Here is a 19,218-nt window from a genome sequence, read left to right on the forward strand (position 1 = left end):
TGATATGTGGATGGTGTACAATATTCATTGAAGCAAAATTTTGTTCATTATTATTTCTTACTCATTGACTTTAAAAGGATGAATTTTAAAAGATGAAATTTAAGTAAAGGTAAAGTCACTGAAATATTCAAACATCCCCATAGTGTTCTCTCTTTTTATGGCACACTGGTCTCCTACTGACCTGGACAACAAGTTTGGTTAAACTCTAGTTAATAATCTTGGTGAAATGATAATCTTGAACCAAAGTTTGAACTGACGTATAATCCTAGCCAGGTCTTGAAAGTTTACCTTTTTAACATTGACCGATGACCACCAATATCTAATCAGGTGTTGAACAGTTGTATGAATATAAAGTAAATATGTCAAAGGATTTATTAGATATCTTGTACATGAGATTCAATTTTTGAAAGTGGTCAAGTGTGACATTTAAACTTAGACAATGACCGTGAAAATATAATCAGGTGTATAACTTTGATTTACTAGGGTATGAATATGTCATAAACCTGTCCAGAAAATATCTTTTTACAAAAACTTTATGCTACAGATGTGCAGGCTGATGTGAAACTACAGTTGTACTGTAAAATGATGTAACTCCACTTCCTCCTATTGAATTAGGGTTGAAAACATTTGGTTTGTATGCAATTGGTTTTTTGTCAAAACCTATAAACTAAGATGCTAATTGATTCCTGACCTTGAACATTAGAGCTTGTTATGGATATTTTTGGATTACTATTACATAACCGATCATTTATATTGTTAGGTCATCTGACCCACAGACTCGAGATGACCTATTGCTTTCGTGTGTTGTCAGTAATTGTGCCCTCTTATGCCTGGGTAGACTTTAAGCAAATTTGACCTGAAACATTACAGGTGGGTTATCATTTCTTACATTCAGGAAGTTGATTCCACCCTTAGTGACCCGTCACTAGTCTCTTTTAATGCTTGAATGGATTTCATTTCAATTTGGTCTGAAACATCATTAGAGGTGGGCAATTCATTCTTGAATTCAGAAGGTTGATTCTATCCCTAAAGACCCAGGGATGGGGCCCCAAATGGGAAAGTTAGGCAATAATTTGCTTTGAAATGCTACTCCTTAATTACTGGGTTTCAACAAAATTTGGTCAAACATTATTAGGTAGTGATAGTGTGATATTAAACGTGCATGAAGTGATCCCGAGATTGTCCTGATCATTTTTTTTTTTTTTTTGGTCCAAAATCCGACATTCCACATATTGAACAAATAGTCTTAACTACTTCTCTACTTTCATTCACACCATAAGATATGCAACATGATTTCACAACGATTTTTCACCAACGAAACCTACCATTTACGAGTTTCTGGATCCTTTTTAGGGATGTTCAAAATTTGAATTCATTACAGCAGCTAGACCACCATCATTAAATTATGTGGTCTATCTATCCAATGATTGTCAGATGACCATTAAGGGCCATGGCCCTCTTGTTTCATAAAAAGATGAAACACCATTCAAAATTGTACCTCTAGCAGTTGTAAGTGACCAACAGTTCAATTGACATTAAAATAACCACACCTGTAGACTGGTTTAGCAGATATCACTTTATTGAAAAGAAATGATCCATATCACCACACAGCTAACAGAAGCCTGCTCTAGCCACGTGTTGTGTACGAAATACCAAACAGTATTTGCGAATCCATTTATGTATCAAGCGACAAAATAATTTTACTTTTTCAAAACAAAATTTGAGTAGAATAGCATTACAACTATAAAAATAGCACCTTTGTACCACAATTTCTCAGCTTGTTCTTATAATGTATACATTGGTATGTACAGTTGAAGCTGAATTGATATCTATACAATGAATACCAGGGTTTTATAAAACCTCAAGTATAATGCAGATAATATTACAACACTTCATACTAATTACAACTTCCTACAGCAAATAGTAAAAGGGAATGTAGAAATATATTATGATAGAGACTAGCTCTGTGTCAACTCCAAACTGAACCAGTAATATTGTCAGGTTTTAAGTACATTTATATTACAATAGATATCGCTCAAATTATCTTCATTATCTACAAATGTTTACTGACAAACAAAATTATAAGAACTGGTAGATGTTATGAGTAAGACATTCATATCACAGATATTTATATCAACAAATGAGCATCAAGTATTTATACATGTCAAGTTCTAAGTAGGCATGGCTATGTCTAATTATTATATCATAGGATAATTATTAGCGAAACAAAAAATCATCAACTCAAGTTTGATAACCAGGTAATGATGACATTTGTTCAAAGTTACTCTATACTAAGCAAGTTATTGTCATGATCATAAGTATTAAATAAACTCTCTAAATATGATTATGCCAATGGAATTTTCACAAGTTTTCCTGTATAATTTTGAAATTTTTGCAAGGTTGTGAAAAGTTTCATCTAAAAGTAGCAGCCTTTATGAAAACCAATAACCTCCATACCAAATGCAACATGTAGTCAACAATATGGTACCAATCTGACTGTATAACATGTACAAGAATTCAACAATATGGTACCAATCTGACTGTATAACATGTACAAGAATTCAACAATATGGTACTTCTTATGATATAACACAAACTACATGTACAACAATATGGTACTGTTCTTCTGATATAACACAAACTACATGTACAACAATATGGTACTGGTCTTATGATATAACACAAACTACATGTACAACAATATGGTACTGTTCTTATGATATAACACAAACTACATGTACAACAATATGGTACTGTTCTTCTGATATAACACAAACTACATGTACAACAATATGGTACTGTTCTTCTGATATAACACAAACTACATGTACAACAATATGGTATTGACTCTGCTTACTCTTTTTATCTACATTTTCTTTTTTAAATATTTAAACTCTACAAAACAAAATGTTAACTATACAATGTGTATTCAACCAACTTTTGCAGTCCATTGATTGATATTTGGGAAGTGGCAAACTTGATATTTGGGAAGTGGCACACTAACGTGTTGACCACCCTCTAACAGGTAATAGCACAGTTTACAGCAGTACGTCCCAGGATTTCTGGTACAAACACCAGCAAAAACATAGAACAAAATTACACACATGTAGATAGAAAAAATCTGAAAACTGAATTACATTGTAAATTGTAAATTACAACAAATAATTTTATATAGTCTATAATATTACATACAGCATGCATTTTTAAAATACATACAAAAATAATTAAACAATGAAAGTAGAGACTTAAGTCATCTGTTGATATACCTGAGCACTTGATTATCGTATCACTTCCTCCTGTCCTTGATTGTGATCGCAAGACATTTTGGGAGGAGATAACTTATTATGTTTAAGGCCAAATTGCTGATCAATAGTTTAAAAATTCCTTTAGATAAATTTTGTTACCAAAAGATGGTTTCTATTTCATAAATCCTACATTTCCTGACTTCAATGAAACTCAACTTTTTTGCAATGTTTTTACATTTGAATAAAATTTTTACTACCTTCTCTTTATGATATTTTTCCATTTATCTTTATTTTCCTTCTCTTTTGTGATATTTGGTCTTTTGCATTGTTTTGTGCAACATTACAGAGTACTTATACACTAAGCAGTTATTACAAGGTACAGAGGGACAATGTTCACTCCTGTAAATTTTCAGTAATGATTTTTGAAATCATCAATCTGAAATGATACACATATCTATCCTCTAAGTTCATGACATGATTTTAGGATGACTAGTAGAATGTTCTTTGGTCTAATGGTTTACCAGTGAAGTCAGCCACAGGGAAACATTCCATATTGTTTTAAGCTTAAAGCTGTATTTATTTTAAGCTGAAGAATTTCCATCAAAGACGTGACATTTCTGTCATGTATTTCGTACTGCATTTTGATGAATTTTGTGTTAAAAGCATACAATAGTAGAAATTAACGATCTCCAACTATGAAAATCAACATATGTTAACAGTGTCCTGTCTGTACAGGTGTTAACTATTCAAAGTTGTCAGTCCTAAACCAAGATCACAGTTTACAGGAAGTACATGCTGTTTTAAGCAAGTCTTAATTCAAGATTGACTGCATTAGATAATTTTTAGTTTTAGTTTTGTAATTTTTTTTTTTGGGGGGGGGAGGGGGGGCGGGGGCGGGGGTTTCAATGTGATCATCCAACTATATACAACAGAATAGGAACTAGTTCATTCTTGGCAAGAAAATCACACAAAAATGTTCTTACAAACTATCAGTGAGTTCCACTCAATATCTACATGTGACTTGATGTTTTCAATGTCTATGCCATGCTGATAACTCTAAACACTGTAGTATGAGATCAGCAGTTATCTTATACATTAAACATACATGTAAAGTTATGTAACAATTATCTCACACACTTAACAAGTATAGCAGTAATTAGATCACACACAGTCAGCTTCAACTTACACACAGATAATTAAATCATTTGCTTTGTATTTTGACATCAAAACATCTTTATAAAAATGGATGACAAAGTTACATTGTGTTTGTCTGGTTTGCCAACGGGGCAAAGTTGATCATATAATAATCATGGACATAGCAGAAGATGGCAATAGGTTGACCGAGGATGAGGGAGAGCCACACCACCATGTTGGCATATTTTCCATGGATGTATTTCTGTACAAACTGCGCCAAAGGAACCTGGAAAATAAACAATGACCTAGAAATTGGCAAAAAAATTAAATGTCTCCTATATCACTAAAACTAGTGTCATCCAGTATATATTACTGAAGTCATTGATTATCAAATCTGAAAACATAACCCCATATTTAAGGTAGTCTCATATCAAATCTTTATATAAGTTTTTATTTTGTGTACCTAAAACTATGTAGTAAAAGCTTAGCTGTGATGCTGGATAACTACAGAAACTTGTACAATATTTCAATTGATTACTGTCCTGAAATAAAGTCACTAGAGTAATGACATTGAATTGGATAGGAACATTATAGGGACAATACTGACATACATGTAACACAATACCATGTTAATAATCCCCATCTTCTATAAAATGCTAAGTGATTGATATCTATATAGAAGATCTAAAATACTATAAAAGTTGCTACTGTAAAATAATTAATTTGCATGGTGGATTTATTTTGTTGATTTTAAAAGTACACTGCGTCAACAAATTTATATGTCCATGAAATGATAAACAGATAAACAATGACATGGATTATAGAACTATTGGATTTTGTTAGCATGGTTTATCCACAAAATTAAGTGCCAACAAAAACATAATTTTCGAAACCACAAAATTTGAGTCCCACAAAAATATATGATTTTACAGTAAAGTAATACTGTCTGGTATGTCTTTAATATTCAATCATCATAACCAAATCAAAATTTTATAAAGTTTCACCATTTTCTGTATGATGTTGTAGAAGTTCACTATTTAATTAAATAGAGATTTTTTTTACATATGTATAGTAATGATTTCTGACTTACCTGTCCCAACATGGCAAGAAAAGCCCAGACCCTGAACATTCTGAGGGGCACACTTACAAGGTACTGTTGGGAAGATATCAACATAGTATTAACATAATACAATAATTCATGTCTTTTTTTCAATTGACAAATACAACATAAGGTTTAAAAATTTCAAAACATTTTCATTTATCATTAATTATATTAGATCACAAGTACTGATGAAGTGATATTGGAATTGAAAATACATTACTCTTCAGAAAAACATTTTAAAAATCACTTTTAACTCAATTCTAATATTTACCTCATGAAAAAAAGCAGACATGGCAAATACCAAGACTGATGCCAGCTGTTTGGAATATCCTCTCTTCACCAGGGGCTTGTACAAATGTCTGCACAGCAAATAGAAAAAAAAACAGATATACAACTGTCTGGCAGTCACAGTTTAGACAGAAGACTTAGTTTAAAGTTCATTTCTAATTGATTTTGCCAAATTTGCAATAATTGTGCAAAAGTTATCCCCTCTTACAGGATTTTTTTGCTGGACAAAATTCAGGAATTTGGTTAACACTGAATTACTGCATTACTGAGATTAAATCATACTTTGACATTTGATTATCGCTAAATACAAGCTATTTAAACTAACTCTGGAATATTTCTTTTCTAGTGTAACATTTGACTTTATCAAGTCATCCTTATATTATAGTTCTTTTATTTTCTATCAAGCTTACAAGCTGACTTGAGGTGTAACATTTTACCTGACACACCAGCGGTGTACTGGAATGTTCCAGGTCTGCCAGAATTCTGTAACAGACTCTGCATTCCTGTAACACATACATTATACATCAATAATAAACATTCAATCAAGATTTCCGATTTTTTTATAAAACAAGTTGTAGTGAGTTTCACGATGTTGTACATGTTTTTTGTGATGACTTCAATAATACCAGACATACGTAAAATAGATGTAAACCAAAAGTAATACAAAACCCAGTTAAATATTGTACAAGAATACACCCTGGATATATCTATAGCTTTGCTACTTGTAATGTTGCAGAAGGTTTTGTTACATGTTAGCATAATTGTTAAAGATGTAAATTCAGTTATTCTTAAGATATGAGATTTGAGAAGCACTTGGATGACCTATTGAACATCCTTCATTTTATACAGAAACTAAATGAACTTACCACCAGTCCTTGTAAAACTCACGGTCACCAAATTTTAGTAGCTCTGCTGATACATTGAGACAGGAATGAAAACCCCAGTAGAAAAATATCAACCATATCAAATGGTTAGGTACCTATAAATAAAAGTAATATACTCATCTAATCTTGTTAAATTTTTGGGAAAACGTATCTCCAAATAAAAGTACCAGTGTAACCTTTGTCTATTTTTGAGTACATGTACCTACAAAATTAATATGTATCTTGTGGATTGATAAACAAAAAAAATTATTATAATCCTATTTGCAATTATAATGTTACTGTTGTTTCCCCCTTGATGTGTCATCTGTTTTACAATGAAATCTTGTAAAATGTACTGTAAGAAATCAAGGATATTAGAAGGAAGATGTCTGACACGAAAACAGAAGTTTAAAGCTGAGGTATGTGAATTTTTCAAAAGTTTGCTCACATACCGCAAGTTTGAGCAGCCTTTCTAAAACCCGAGACAGCTCCAAATCTTGAAGTGGTCTCATTGAGTTCTGTACAGTCGGCACAATCCACTGAAACAAAGGTAATACTGATAAGCACACACTTAAGTCCTATACTGTACATAACATCAATACAATCTTAACCTTCTTGTGAGCGAGACAAAGAATCTCCACTACAGTGAAATAATTCTTAAGTTGGTAAAAACAATACTTTGTACATGTATTATATTGGATTGTAAAAACAAAGGGTTATAGCTTTGTATACATAGGGATGTAAGAACAAAGGGTCACATTGGGATGTAATGTATAGGGGTAATAGCTCCGTATTTAACTCTATAGTTAGAAACATAATTCTGTATCAAGATTAAAAGGTCATTACTAATATACTGGGGGGTAAAAACTAACTTTGGCCAATTGAAGGAGACAGAAATTATGATGTATTTTTCTCTGCCAAAATTGTGCATGGTGGCCAAATACTGGGTATTCTATCTTATGCTACTTTCAATGCAGTAAAATTGTGAAAACTCATACCTAGAAAATAACATTAAAGCTAGAGAAAACTATAACAGTGTCTCTCGCGATTTTAATGAAAAGTACATCCTGTTTCTTCCAGACTTTTGTAATACCATATACACATACAAAAACAAATTACTTTTTTTAAAAAGCCTAACGTTAAGATTACCAATATCAATTTTGCTGTAGCATTACCTGTTGGATCAAACCAAGCATCAGCTGAGACAGAAACAGCTGAAAGTAAAACAGAACTATTCTTTAATATTAAGCGAATACAAATTGAAAACATTCAAAGGTTTCAAAAATACAAATATAAACATTCCTCGAGAAAGCATGCTGAGATATGCCTAAGAGCAGCTATATTGGAATACCAGGTAACCCATAAGAATAATTGTAATGCTCAACAGATTTCTAATAATATAAAGAGTATATTAAGTCTAGTTATAAAACTGCATATTTCTGATAGTTCATTAATATATTTTATTACACAGAAGACATAAAAGTTTTAATCAGTAAAATTATCGGAGGATTCTTCATAAGAATTATAAGCGTAACAACTTACAAGAATAGATTTTATTTGATGTGCTCATTCACGCATTGAACTACGAATTAGAATTTATCATTTCTATCAGAGAGAGAATCATGACAAGGTGATTAAGAATTTATGAACAAATACAGAAAGTATTTTTATTTAATAATTTCATGGAATGCTTACCATTTCCACGATTCGTTTGATGAGGAAACGTTTCCTTATCCTTAGAGAACGAGGAAAGTTTAACTCGTAACACAAAGTAGGGGCCACCATAAAGTACCACAGATCTGTAATAACAATAGAAAAAAATAATGAAAGTATTTCTGGCAAATTTTATACATGTACACTGAACTTGACTATACTTATTAATTAATTAACTTTAATTAAATTCATTTTACAATAAAAATTATGTAAACTTTAATTAATTACTTCTGTTGGCTAAGATGGAAGTGTACAAGGGGCAGGACACCAGAGACCCTGTGTGGTAGGTCATGTGACCCCATGCTTCCTAGTAACCATCGTGAAAGGTAAATGTGTTATTACTGCACTACTCACCATCTTAACCACTTACAATGGCACAATAACAAGTTGATATCTGTGACCTTCAAACTAAACATATATTGTGATGTCAAAGACTTTCAAATACAATTTTTGAAATCTACAACTTGAAATGACATGAGTGTACTTACCACCGTGTGTGAGGTTATCTGGGTAGGATACAACGATGTTAGCTGTTTGTCCATTTACACCATTCTCTGTATAAAGAAAAATACTATTAGTGAACTACCTTAATTTAAAACAGGATCAGTATGTGTACTAGTATTTCAGGACTTTTATCAAATATGTTCATAACTAACTTAGGTGAGAAAGAAAATAAAGAGAAGTGTTGAGGAGGAAGGAGTTGGTTATAGAAGGTACCGGTAATTGATGTACAAGGTTTATATATATTTATGTTAACACAAATTTACACTATATCTATACTCCTCATGGATTCTAATCCAGGAGACATATTGTTAAATGAACTAACACATTCTTTGCACATTTTGAACTCGACCCAAAGACAGTCAGTATCAGATCATGATCATTAACAAGTTCCCTACAGACAGGCCAGTTACTAAGTGACTACTTACTTGGACTTTCTGACATTGACCTGCTCCGTCGGACTTTCTTAGTCTCTTTCTTCTGTCGGCACCATTTATTGACGCTGGCATAGGACACAAGTTTGAGGAATGACACAGTGTATACCCCACATGTTACACAGGAAAATGCTGCAAAACAATATTACAATAATTACATGTAATTATACCTCTCACCTGTTCTGCTATGTTAGTATGTTTATTTTCAGGTGAAATGCGAAATAGGCTGAAATTTATGTCTCCTCCCTTTCCCTCCAGAAACATATCAAAAATTAAATTTCAAAGTTGATTTTGATCAATAATTTATGTATGTAAATACTATTGATGTATTGTTGTGATGTCTAAATTTTTTACGAAATTTGACACAAAAAAATCCCATTTCAATCTCTAAGTCTCAGGGTCTACTTCTGTGAAAGCCAAATCTGGGAATGGTCTATTTATATCTAACATATTATGTGACAACATATAATCTAACATCGACATCACATGGTCTAACATTTACATCAGATGGTCTACTATTGACATCAAATAATTTACCATTCTACAGAATCTATTAACCTTCCATGGTCTAACATTTACATTACAAGGTCTACTATTAGCCTCCCATGGTCTAACATTCACATCACAAGGTCTACTAACAGCCTCCCATGGTCTAACATTCACATCACAAGGTCTACTATCAGCCTCCCATGGTCTAACATTCACATCACAAGGTCTACTATCAGCCTCCCATGGTCTAACATTCACATCACAAGGTCTACTATCAGCCTCCCATGGTCTAACATTCACATCACAAGGTCTACTATCAGCCTCCCATGGTCTAACATTCACATCACAAGGTCTACTATTAGCCTCCCATGGTCTAACATTCACATCACAAGGTCTACTATTAGCCTCCCATGGTCTAACATTCACATCACAAGGTCTACTATTAGCCTCCCATGGTCTAACATTTACATCACAGGGTCTACTATTAGCCTCCCATTGTCTGTATTTTGTACATACCTGGGAATGGGTGGAGATACAGGATCACACCAGCTGGGATGATCAGTAACAAACTTAAATTGATAGCGTGTACAAGGAACCCGAACTTCTCTGACACATACTCCTGTAAAAATACAAAATAAAGCTCTCTGATGCACATGTAACACACACCATGTTGTACACTCAAACTAATTCATTTTAGCATTCCCAATAAAACATAGTTGTGTTGTTAAGATCATTCTTACCTGTTGTAACATACAAGTCATTACAGACTTTAAAACATATCTTTATAAACCAACTGGATAAAAGGATAAGGCACTATTTATAACCTCTATTTTAGGCCTTCTGGAATTATTGGAAAACTGAAGCCTTTCATTGTGAGCATTAACATATGAATCACATCCATAGAAGAAGTGATAGATGGTATTAGCATTCTCGTGGTTATCTTCAGCAAAATTGGCCAGAAAAGACTATCCTTGAGGACATTACATCCATGTCAAACTCTTGTATCAAGACTAATAATTAATTTTCTACTACCACACATTTAAAATCATGGTTGGATAGGAAATTATTTATTCAAATTTTAAAGATTTCTTCTAAAGTGATAAAATGTCATATAGTACACTTTAAACTGGGTGATTTTGATGACTTAATACGGGAGGAAGAACAAACACATTTCTGCTGAATAGCGGAAATATATACACAGGAGGTGTAGTCAAGGACACACCATGCTATTTATGTACATCTGACCTTGGAATGTGGTTATCTGTTAGAAAAGTAAACAAGTGTATTATGGGGGGTTGTAGGGAGACACTGAAACAATGTTATCAGGACATGTAACCCTGACAGACCACTTAAGGACACAAGTTGCACACTATATATATGATTACCTTTGCCAGTAGACGTTCTGTGTAGTACGCTACCAATATGAAAGCTCCAGCACCTAAAGAAATAAAGCATTAAATATTACATGTTTTTGTTTTTTTGTTTTGTATTGAATACAACATACACAAGACAATTAAGTGTCTCTGTTCATATCATCCCTAACATGTTAACATATGATTATACATGTATTTCTGACTATCCATCCACTCTCCATATATACAATCATTTCATGCCTTTTTTTTAGAGTGTTGATAACTTGATTTTTTTCAAGGCAGTCCAAAGATACTGTACATGTGTGGATATGGCTCACCACTTGACGGTATACCTAACATACTTCTTATGAATATATTTACCATTGTATGGCATAACTATGAGGAAACTTTACCAAAGCAAGTGGTGTATTACCAGCTCATTAATAACTAATGTAATGGTGCAGGCAGGAATGTTGCAATAATGTAAATGTTTCCTACCCTTATAATAAGACAAAAATTGCAAATGATAAATATAAGCATTAAAATTATTTCATTTGCCATTCATGGGCATATGAATGCCAGTAGGATAAGGGCAAATTCAACATAAAGTGCTGTATGCCTCATTAAACTTATCCTTATCCTGTTAGCATTCATATGCCCATGAATGCCATCTGAAAGTATTTCAATGCTAAGATAGATAGACTATGAAGACAATGATGGTCCCAAACTAGAGTTTAAGACAGATGATGTCACATACTCAGATTTAAGGTGCTAAAGGTGACAGACCTGAGTTTAAAGATCATCTTCAAGTAACTGTCCTCAGATGACCACATCAGTTCAACTTAAAAAGGATTACCACAAATTGACATATTTATGATGACCACTGTTTGATGTATTTAGATTATTACAAAATGAGTCCAGTCTGATCTATTTAAGTTTACCCCCATGTTTTGCCAACTTTGATGACCCCAATTTCACCTGCCTAAAATGACCCTAGCAAGTTTCATCTACTAATTTTATGATTTATATTTGACCTACCTAGGACGAGACAGATGTTGGGCCAGCTGTAGGGCTGTGACAGGAACAAATGAATGACCTTTAAGGGGTCAATCAATATCCCATATCTGTAAACCAAGATGTACAGGTCAAATTACAATTATTATACAAAATATATATACTAGTCAAAATATACACCTGTAAAGTATATACCAGTCACAATATACACCTGTAAAGTATATACCAGTCAAAATATACACCTGTAAAGTATATACCAGTCATATACCAGTCACAATATACACCTGTAAAGTATATACCAGTCAAAATATACACCTGTAAAGTATATACCAGTCAAAATATACACCTGTAAAGTATATACCAGTCAAACTATACACCTGTAAAGTATATACCAGTCAAAATATACACCTGTAAAGTATATACCAGTCAAACTATACACCTGTAAAGTATATACCAGTCAAAATAATTACCTGTAAATATATACCAGTCAAAATATACACCTGTAAAGTATATACCAGTCAAACTATACACCTGTAAAGTATATACCAGTCAAAATAATCACCTGTAAAGTATATACCAGTCAAAATAATTACCTGTAAAGTATATAGTCAAACTGTACACCTGTAAAGTATATACCAGTCAAAATAATTACCTGTAAAGTATATACCAGTCAAAATAATTACCTGTAAAGTATATACCAGTCAAACTATACACCTGTAAAGTATATACCAGTCAAAATAATTACCTGTAAAGTATATACCAGTCAAACTATACACCTGTAAAGTATATACCAGTCAAACTATACACCTATAAAGTATATACCAGTCAAAATATACACCTGTAGAGTATATACCAGTCAAAATAATCACCTGTAAAAGTATATACCAGTCAAACTATACACCTGTAAAGTATATACCAGTCAAACTATACACCTGTAAAGTATATACCAGTCAAAATAAACACCTGTAAAGTGTATACCAGTCAAAATAATTACCTGTAAAGTATATACCAGTCAAAATATACACCTGTAAAGTATATACCAGTCAAACTATACACCTGTAAAGTATATACCAGTCAAAATAATCACCTGTAAAGTATATACCAGTCAAAATAATTACCTGTAAAGTATATACCAGTCAAACTATACACCTGTAAAGTATATACCAGTCAAAATAATTACCTGTAAAGTATATACCAGTCACAATAATTACCTGTAGTATATACCAGTCAAAATAATTACCTGTAAAGTGTATACCAGTCAAAATAATTACCTGTAAAGTATATACCAGTCAAAATATACACCTTTAAAGTATATACCAGTCAAAATAAACACCTGTAAAGTATATACCAGTCAAAATATACACCTGTAAAGTATATACCAGTCAAAATAATTACCTGTAAAGTATATACCAGTCAAACTATACACCTGTAAAGTATATACCAGTCAAAATAATCACCTGTAAAGTATATACCAGTCAAAATAATCACCTGTAAAGTATATACCAGTCAAACTATACACCTGTAAAGTATATACCAGTCACAATAATTACCTGTAAAGTATATACCAGTCAAAATAATTACCTGTAAAGTATATACAAGTCAAAATATACACCTGTAAAGTATATACCAGTCAAACTATACACCTGTAAAGTATATACCAGTCAAAATATACACCTGTAAAGTATATACCAGTCAAAATATACACCTGTAAAGTATATACCAGTCAAACTATACACCTGTAAAGTATATACTAGTCAAAATAATTACCTGTAAAGTATATACAAGTCAAAATAATTACCTGTAAAGTATATACAAGTCAAACTATACACCTGTAAAGTATATACCAGTCAAAATAATTACCTGTATAGTATATACCAGTCAAACTATACACCTGTAAAGTATATACAGTCACAATAATTACCTGTAAAGTATATACCAGTCACAATAATTACCTGTAAAGTATATACCAGTCAAAATAATTACCTGTATAGTATATACCAGTCAAACTATACACCTGTAAAGTATATACCAGTCAAAATAATTACCTGTATAGTATATACCAGTCAAACTATACACCTGTAAAGTATATACCAGTCACAATATACACCTGTAAAGTATATACCAGTCAAACTATACACCTGTAAAGTATATACCAGTCAAACTATACACCTGTAAAGTATATACCAGTCACAATAATTACCTGTAAAGTGTATACCAGTCAAAATAATTACCTGTAAAGTATATACCAGTCAAAATATACACTGTAAAGTATATACCAGTCAAACTATACACCTGTAAAGTATATACCAGTCAAAATAATCACCTGTAAAGTATATACCAGTCACAATAATTACTTGTAAAGTATATACCAGTCATAATAATTACCTGTAAAGTATATACCAGTCAAAATATACACCTGTAAAGTATATACCAGTCACAATAATTACCTGTAAAGTATATACCAGTCAAAATAAACACCTGTAAAGTATATACCAGTCAAAATAATTACCTGTAAAGTATATACCAGTCAAAATAAACACCTGTAAAGTATATACCAGTCAAAATAATTACCTGTAAAGTATATACCAGTCAAAATATACACCTGTAAAGTATATACCAGTCAAAATAATTACCTGTAAAGTGTATACCAGTCAAAATAATCAACTGTACAACTTGCTGTTAGTAATATATTGGTTTTCACAGCTATAAGTAATGCAGCAAGAAAGGCGTTTCCATTTAATCATATCATTGAACTTTTAAAAGAGACCAATTCTCCATGCATGTTGATTTGGTAAAGTAATTTTGTCTCCAATCAAATGATTGTGAATTATCTTACTTTAAAATGTTTTCCAAGAACAGTCTTGTATTTGCCAACACCTGTAAAGAAAACAAACAAATATTCACTATTCATGCAGTCATATAATTCATGTACACATGTGCATGCTTGTTTGATTGGTGGGTTATTCTTGAAAGACGTGGTCATTACCTTCAGCAGTTGGTGGCTACTTCATTCAATAACATATGGGAGGCCCTTTACATTCCTTCCACACTGATCACAATTTACTGAAGTATTACTCATTAGGAGTGTCTCATTATTTCTTTCTTTATTAGCCCCCAGCCTTACGACTCATAGACACAAAAGTAGAACATATACATAAACATATATAATATATAATACATCCATGTAGCATACACTCATACGCACGACCACATCCACCCTCATCCTCTCACACACACACACACACACACACACCATCACCCCCCTCTCCTCCCCAGACAGACAGACAGACAGACAGACACACAGTTTCTGTACTGAGATTGTTGTGTCCTTTGGCAAGACACTTTACCCTTATTGCTTTGAATAGCATGCAATGGGCCTCCTGTAGGAAATAAAGTCATCCTATACATAATGTGTGCCAAGAATTCCTTCATTAAATCAAAAGACGCTCAAATCTTTATAAAGTTTATTAGGAAACAATTGACTGTGACGAATCAAGTTCAGAATATACATTATCATGTTCTGTTGTAACATTGTAAAGACAATTTTATAAAAAAAAAAAAAGCAGATCAACAGTTTTGGTAGAATTTCAATAATAAGATCATAACTACTTATTTTAAAGGATTTAATTGTCATCACAGATAATTTTACTAAAAGTATTTTGGATTATGAAATAGTCTCTGTGGGATGTATCTGTTTTGTATAAGTCTTGCTTTAGATTAAGTGACTGTAAAACACCTCAAGGACACTTCCTCGTGGCACAAGCCTTGATCAGAGCTGGTACATGAGAATAAACATTAAATTGTTATTCCTCCACTGGTTGAATGTCAAGTTCAAGTTCAACAAGATTTGAAAGAATTTGGGCCTGGTGGATTATTCAGTAAAGTGCACGATATGTAGTGTTAGTATTGTTAACAAAAATCCCACCACTTAATCTTCTATTGATGTCAGTCTTAGTTTTATGTAAAAACCTCATTAACATACAATAGATAAGGTATGTTCTTGACTTAGAGTTAATAATTATGTCACAAATGTTTTTAAACATTATTTGTGATGACAATATTAAGCTGACAGTACTGGAGCTGTAAAGTCTTGCTACCGTTACAGGTAAATATCACATGTGGAGATAATGCTCAGACACTTGTTTATGTGCCAACCTATATATATATACATAACCTTTACCTTGGCACTAGTTATTATATAAAGATATATTATATAAGTAACTCCTATCTGAACTTTAGAATTTCAATACTTATCTTTGATAACATGTAACTGAATGCCCTAATAAATTTAAACTGAACGCCCTAATAAATTTGATCCTAAATCACTGTCCAAGTATTTTACAAAAATTGTAGTCTGAGATTGTAGTAAAATCTACATAAGACTTCAAGAAATTTGACCTAAAAGAGTAAATTATTCATTAAACAGTCTGAACCAGAATTCTTGGAATAGAATTTTCTTATCCTCCAATAACAATATAACTGACTTGACATACTTCAAACATCCATGCTTCCATTAACAATAAAAGTCATATTGACATTTCGAAAGGAGAAAGAAAATAAGTCTTCAAAATATATACAGCAATAAAATCAATGTAAACTTACCAGCAGTAGAATACAAAGGTTGAGGAGTCCCCGATAGTTGGTAAATCCGCTGGCTGTACTAAATAATGAATCAGCATGTCTGTGGATTCTGTGGAGTAAACAAGTACATTCTTACCTAAGATTGTCAACTTTTTATTTAGATTTATAATTTATTCAATTGTTAGACACATACATTGTGCAGAAATTAGATATGGAAAATATCTGATCAAATCAGAACAAAAAAATCTTTACGATGTAGTGATATATAATTACATTCAAACAAAAACTTGTAGGCCCTTGATAGTTCAAACATGTGCATTCTTTGCTGGATAACAACAATGTAAATCAGCAGTACATTTGCCTTTTGGTAGGAAACCTCCAATATATTAAAGCGAAATACATTACGTTTGACATAATTCAAAGTACAAAAGACTAAAATGCTAAGAAACACGAAAAGGCAATAAACTCTTTCAAAAATTGTCAAATCTAAATTCTGTTCAAGAATTCATGTAATAAAGCTACAAAGTTTCATAGCAACTAAGAACTCAGAGATGTAAATAAACAAAGGGCAATAACTCTTCTAAAGATTGTCCTATCAAAATGTTGTTCATCGAATGCAAAACTTCATTTCATGGTGAAAAATTCTATCAAGTCTCAAAAAAATAAACTAAACACGTAACAGATCTCTATGCAAACAATACTTTTGACAAACATATGAACAACTGCAAATCCATATCACAATCTCCCCTATTAAAAAAAAGTCAAATGTATTGAAACATCTATGTGTGAAGTGAAAGAAAATTGAACAAAAATTAAAGTTCATAGTCAAAACAAATTACTAGAGATAAGTTAACATTGCTAACAATACAGTTTTTTCTGTAATATTTATTCTTTACTGTAACTATTCTTAACACCATGATATACCGGACAAAGAAGTTGGAAAATCCCTTGGAAAGTTGAAACTGCCTCAATCTAACAGTTTAATGTGAGTCTTTCTTTATATGTTATGAATGATTGCCCTTTAGCAACAAAATTAAGGAATTGTCATTTTATATTTATTGTCACAGAGACCAAAAGAACTTTTGTTTGAACAGTTTTTGTGTATTTTAATTTTCATTTTTTTTATCTTTAAAAAAAAATGGCAATTTCAAAAGGTCAAAAAAAAAGAAATTCTTCAAAAAAGAAATTAAAAACACATTGAAAATATACTTACTGATCTTTTCCGATTTTATCTTTTGAATCCATAGTATATTCAGGTTCCTCAAGAATTTCTGATAACCAAATTGGCATATACCATCTCGACTTTGGTGAATACAAAGTTCCTTCATCTTTACCACTCTGTTCACTGCTAGTGCTAATGTCTGAATATGCAGAGTCACTAGAATTTTTTCTTGGTCTTATCTTTCTTTGATTTAACTGACATTTACTACAACAATCACCTTCTTCATCTTCTGATTCAGAACAGGAATCAGTTTTTGAAAAAGACAGTTCTGACTGCTCATATGTTTCCTTATTTAAGTTTTGATTTGCATTGCTACGTTTACATTTTCGAAGGTAAGCCTTACTGTTATTGCAGACAGAATGCTCAGAACTTGTTCTCATTGAAAGAGAATCATCACAAGTAAAAGTCTCGACTAATTCTCCTTCAATCAACATATTGAATATATATTCACAACAAAAACCTACAGATAGTGTTGGTGGTTACCACTGAGGCAAATCCAACGAAAATCCAGAATTCAATTTGCAGTCTTGTTCATAACAACTATGAACAAATTCTGAATGTTGTACAACCATACAGTCGCAAGTTACACTGAGCCCTGTTAGTGCCAAGTGTCTTTCTTTTATGAGTACGGCTCATTGTACTGTGTAAACAAGCCGGTCGTGCAAAATAGTACTGCACGCTTCCAGTTCATGTTATTTAGGGTACAGGTAAGCTCAGGTCGACTATCCAGTGCACTCAACCGTGAGAGCCAATCTGAGACTTCCTTGACCCCTTCTTTGCTTCATCTATATACACGTCGATAGCATGAAACAAATCTGTTGACCAATGAAACGTCGGCATAAAACAAAATTCTCAAACACGATTAAGCATTACACTTGATCACGTGGATCATGCATGAACTCCCACGGTAAACACAAGTTGCACTGCATACTTGCTATACATAGATCAAAGAAACAAACATGGAAATGAACTCACGGTTTGTCTGGTTGATTTGATCTTTCTTTCACTTCATTTTTATTCATATCTTCAACATGATTACAACTTATTGTCCGGCGCATTCTTGTCTTCGTACTTGCCATCTTGTTCCCGGAAATAAAACAATCTGTAAACAAATCGCTTCAACATTAAAAAATAAATACGAAAAATGGCATAATTGGTATTTGATTGTTAAAACTGAAGATAACTTGAATTTCAAACGTCAGTTTAAAATATACATAAATCATACGATAACCATATGATGAAGCATAGAAATCACAAATAATAATGTTTTATAACGATAT

At 32.2% G+C, this 19,218-nt stretch overlaps 1 protein-coding gene across 1 annotated transcript; it reads right to left on the reverse strand.

The window, feature by feature from the left end:
* Positions 1–1,557: 1,557 nt before the first annotated feature.
* LOC132546465 (diacylglycerol O-acyltransferase 1-like) lies at positions 1,558–19,002 on the reverse strand. The gene is made up of 16 exons (XM_060210181.1): positions 18,914–19,002; positions 16,738–16,825; positions 14,972–15,012; positions 12,160–12,245; positions 11,155–11,207; positions 10,286–10,388; positions 9,275–9,412; positions 8,834–8,899; positions 8,328–8,431; positions 7,808–7,846; positions 7,085–7,171; positions 6,636–6,748; positions 6,207–6,272; positions 5,753–5,840; positions 5,470–5,532; positions 1,558–4,665 (listed from the first exon to the last, which is right to left on the reverse strand). The coding sequence occupies exons 1-16, from the start codon at positions 18,994–18,996 to the stop codon at positions 4,501–4,503; spliced, it is 1,383 nt and encodes a 460-aa protein (XP_060066164.1). The 5' UTR covers positions 18,997–19,002; the 3' UTR covers positions 1,558–4,500.
* Between the last annotated feature and the right edge of the window lie 216 nt (positions 19,003–19,218).

The sequence above is a fragment of the Ylistrum balloti genome, unplaced genomic scaffold (genome assembly GCF_031769215.1).
Source record: "Ylistrum balloti isolate Yb309-2 unplaced genomic scaffold, AGI_CSIRO_Ybal_v1 Utg369892, whole genome shotgun sequence".
Classification (NCBI taxonomy): domain Eukaryota; kingdom Metazoa; phylum Mollusca; class Bivalvia; order Pectinida; family Pectinidae; genus Ylistrum; species Ylistrum balloti.